The sequence below is a fragment of the Orycteropus afer genome, unplaced genomic scaffold (assembly GCF_000298275.1).
Source record: "Orycteropus afer afer isolate SDZICR_OR568_19922 unplaced genomic scaffold, OryAfe1.0 scaffold00849, whole genome shotgun sequence".
Classification (NCBI taxonomy): domain Eukaryota; kingdom Metazoa; phylum Chordata; class Mammalia; order Tubulidentata; family Orycteropodidae; genus Orycteropus; species Orycteropus afer.
In genome coordinates, this window is record NW_006922436.1 from 304,393 (window position 1) to 309,221 (window position 4,829).

General features: G+C 33.5%; 1 protein-coding gene across 1 annotated transcript in view; it reads right to left on the reverse strand.

The window, feature by feature from the left end:
• Positions 1 to 4,829, reverse strand: part of CDH9 (cadherin 9) — a 141,298-nt gene that overhangs the window by 27,255 nt on the left and 109,214 nt on the right. Inside the window, exons 3-4 of the mRNA XM_007958090.2 lie at positions 3,827 to 3,946; positions 3,080 to 3,247 (exon numbers count right to left, since the gene is read on the reverse strand). Of these exons, the coding sequence (XP_007956281.1) occupies positions 3,080 to 3,247; positions 3,827 to 3,946 (288 nt within the window). The remainder of the gene's footprint in view (positions 1 to 3,079; positions 3,248 to 3,826; positions 3,947 to 4,829) is intronic.

A 4,829-nucleotide genomic window follows, 5' to 3' on the forward strand; every position in this document is an offset into this window, starting at 1 on the left:
AAGTGGTCAAAAATTGCAGGTTTATTAAGCTGAAAAAATAACTTCTAAAGGCAAAACACTCTAATTTTGTAAATGAGAAGCATCATTCCCAGAAAGATAAAGTGAGTGTCTCAAGGTTATTTACATAGAAATGCATGGTAGATCTGGTATTAGAATCTACAGCTTTTGTATTTAAAAGGTAAGAAAACCAATTATTTATTGTCTCTCTTGGGATTTCAAATTTACCATTACTTATTTTTACTACTATTAAATTATCTAAAAGAACATGAATTTACTATTATACTCTGTGTCAGGAATAGAAAACATAAAGGAGGAAAGAATAAATTATTTCTTTAAAAGGCACAAAAAATAAATTATTGCTTTCTTGTGTGTGGAATATATATATAAACATATATATTAGTATATTGTTCTAGTTACCTAGTACTGCTCTGACAGGAATATACCACAAATGGGGTGGCTTGAACAAACAGGAATTTATTCTCTTACAGTTTGGGAGGCTAAATCCAAGTGCCAGGCTCTAGGGTCATGGTGAAAGACCCTTGCCCTTGGGCTTCAGCTCTGCCTCTTGCTGCTGGCCCACTGAAGCTAGAGGCATCTCTTCACTCAGCCAGCTACTGGCTGATGAGACTATCAAGCCCAAAGTTGACAAATAAAATGGCACAGTCCCGATGTTACCAAACCACATGTCAGGCCATTAAATCAAGTCCATTGAAAGTCCCAATGTCGGCAGAGCAAGGCAGGCTGCTGAACAGCGACTCGGCTACAGGCAGGGTTCAAGGTGCCATAAGCTATAGCCCATTCCCAAAGCTTCTCCTTATATACAGGAAGCAGACCACACCCCAAAGGCAGCTACTCAGCTGCTTGTGGTAGATCTCACCATGGAGTTGATTGCCAGTCTCATCATGGGCAATAACTACCACCAGCTGCCCAGCCAACTCAACCAGGCCCAGTCAAATTAACATACAAATTTAACTACCACATATATATAAATGTAATATATTATGTATTTTTCTCATTTTTTTAGCCTCTTTTAATTTTAATTACTTTAGGTCATGCCTTCTATTTTCTGTAGGTCCAGAATGTATTATATGGCACACTGCTCTTTATGGAACTATTTATTCAAGAAACAATAGTGAAAAAGATAGAAAAATGTTAATAAGTCAGAGATATTTTACAGTGCTTACTCTATGCTATACCCTGAACCCCATACAAGGCATTGTGTGCTAATTTATTTAATCCTTTCAATAGTGCAACCAACAGTTCTCAAGGAAAGCCAGCGGACTTGAGAAAGCAGACTGAGATACTAAATCCCTGGGACTGTGAAATCTGTATGTCTTTCCATTTTTCTTCGTAGTTGAAAATAGGGGTTTATAAACCCTACTGCTTGGGATTGAATTCTCAATACTTGACAAGTTAGTTAAATCTTGATTTCTACTCATAGTAACGCTATACTGAGAATCAAAGTTAAATCCTCTAACTTTTGATTTCTTTATTTATAATGAGGATGAAATGATAGTATTTAATTTCTACTTTCTTTCTTTTTTGTAATGAGAATTACATATGATTAATATGCAATAGTAACAATACATAATAATAAATATTAGTGTGTTTAAGTAAGCTGTTTTAATCCATAACAAATTTAGCATAATTCATGAAATTTAACTAATTCTACCATGGCTTTTCTTTAGAGGATAAATTTTGCTAAATCAGTATAATTATCCTTTCATACAACAAAAACTCTTCAGTAAAAAATCTTGTAGACAAGATTTAAGTATGTAATAATCTTACTTAAACCAAAGTCAAACTCACTGCCATTGAGTCGAGGCCAACTCATAGCAACCCCTCCTTGGGTTTCCAAGGAAGTATCACTTCGGAAGTAGATTGCCCAACTTTCTTTCCAAGGAGTGGCTGGTGGGTTTCAACTGCCAGCCTTCTTGTTAGCAGTCAAATGCCTTAGGCACCATGCTACCAGAGCTCCAGTGTATTGTCCCTGAGAATCTTCACTATTCCTGTTATGGATGTAAACCTTTTCTAAAATTATAATAGACCACAGAATAACATAATGGCCAGTCAGTTGAGAATTTACCAAATTATAGTCTTTCAGTTTCTATTTAAGGAAACTGAACCCAAAGTTTAACATTATGTTATTTAGATCTACAAATCATTTGTTTTTCAACAATGTCTTTCCCTCTAATCTTTATAATATGCATGTATTCACCAACTAAAGTTGAATCATCAAATATTTTAAATCTGATTAGCCTGAAAAAATGATTCATTCTCCTAGAATCAATGTCATAAAATTCAGCATGAGACCTCTTACTTCAGAATTTTAAGATACAGACCATTCTATTTTTCTTTACTGCAATATAGAAGCATTTTTCATAGAAATTGGAATCTGTTTCTGTATGGCTTTATGGAAGGCAATACACCCATGGCTTAAAATGGTGATGACTGAAGCAATATTAACTCTTTCAGTCTTTACAACTTGGTAACACAGATTAGACCATACTTTATTATATCTAAGGTACCATCACATCTGTGGTTTACCATAAGTCACTGAAAGAAAAAAAAAAAAAAAGCTTCCAATTAAAATGACTATCATTAATTTTAACATATTATCTGATTTCAGATATGTTAGAATATCAACAAATGTTGGTTTTAGAATCAATGATATAGGAGTTAAAATTCTTGTGTACAGAACAGTAACATAAATGTCAGACATGGATCGGACTTCAGACACTCAGACTTCAGAGCCCACACTCCTAGCCAAAGAGAAGAAGAGAAAGGAAGGTTGGCGTGACCAGAAGTGGGAAGTGGAAAAGTATTCCAAAAACTTTATAGCAAAGGATAATCAAAGTTGCCAAAAGAACCTCACATCCTGATTTTCTTCCACTACCTACTCAAAAATGTACAAATTAATTACCATCATTTTCAACTTTGGGAAGTAAGTGATTTTTGTTTTGTAGATTTGCCGTTATGTTTTCTCCTGAGCAAAAGCAGTGAAACTATTCATTACATATCACATCTGTTGGTAGCTTTGGGGAGGCTTTTCAGAATGAATTATCGAAACCTTCCTTACTCTGGGGGAATCGGGGAGGGTTGTTGTTGACGTCCGTCAGGGTGATGTTCACTGTGGTGGTTCCAGAAAGGCCCCCCATCTGGCCGCCCATGTCTTTGGCCTGTATAACCACCTGGTACTTCTCTCTCTTTTCTCTACTCATGTCTGGTAATGCAGTTTTTATTATACCTTTTGGAGAAAGAAGACAGATGCTTTGCTATTTATTTCCTGAATGTTTTTAAGCCATGCAAAATCCATTTTACAGAAGTAAATCATAATAAACAAATAAACATTAGTGCATTTAAGTAAATTGTTAAAGCCATAACAAATTTAGCATAATTCATGAAAATTAATTAATTCTTTTACAGGACAGATTTTGCTAAATCAGTATAATTATCATTTGATACAACAAAAAGTCTTCAGTCACAAATCTTGTAGACAAATAAACTGGCTTAATTTAGATGATTTAATACATTCAGTTTGGAATATTCCTTCTGCCATATAATATGATGAATAAAGCTCTGTGGGATTTGAAAATTTTGATGTAGTTTTTTTTTTTTAATTTAAACTGAATAAATAATAGGTTAAAGAGCTAACAAATTTAAATAATAAGTTTTACTAATTAGGAATTTTGTTCCTGTTTCTGTGGAATATCTTTAGGTTATAAATTAAAGATAATATTGAATGGGAAAATTTAAAAATACACAAAAATCTATAAGCTTCTTGTGTATCAATATGCATTACAGACCAAGTATAAAATGCACTCACCTGATTCTGGATCCACCGAAAAATACGGCTGTCCTTGCAATATGCTGTAGACTACTTTGGCACTATTTCCATAGTTGGCATCATCTGCATCTGTTGCAGTCACTTGTATTACTGATGTACCTACATGAAGCCCCACCCAAACACAAACAAATACGTCTCAATTTGAAACTATCTTGTGAAAAGTTAGTGTTGGTAACGTGATGTTTTAGAAAATGGCACATACCATTTAAGAAATGTATTTAAATGATCTCCTCTTAAAAAAATCATCTTTATCCATGTCCCCTCCTATTTCTTTGTTTGAACACATCTCTTATTTTAATGTTGTATTTAATTTGAAAAAAAAAAAAAATTATAAATTCAAGGAATGTTTTATCACAAAGATAAAATGGGCTGTACATTTTACATGTACATTAGTACATGGTACTAATGGGCTGCATTTTTAATCAGTTGGAAATATAATGTTTCACTGAATAAAATGAAAATGTAACTTTCAATTAATACATTTATTGCTTATTGGAGTGATATGCTAAAAATGCAATGTTTGTAATATTTCTGATGATTTTTTATTGGTATATATTAACTGTGTGCTATAAATAGCATAAGGAGGTCTGGTGGCTTAGTTGGTGAGACATTTGGCTAACCAGAAGGTTGAAACCCACTAGCTGGTCTGAGGAAGGAAGATGAAGCAGTCTACTTTTAAGATTTACACCCTTATCCAATGGAGACACTATAAATTGAATCAATTTGATAGCAATGGGTTTGGTTTGGTTTTAGTAAATAGAATGAATAGATAGAGAGGTCTGATTTTAGGAAGAAAGAAAGAAAACATCACATAAAATTGATTTCTGAAACATTTTATATACAAGAATATCTGTCCATTACATAGATACGCTTATGCCTATTGACGTGCTGTATATAATTAGCTCTCTGCTGTCATAAGTAAATCAGTAGACAGTGTAAAAAGGTAAGAAAGTATGATTCTGTGTTTCATGCAATACTGTAA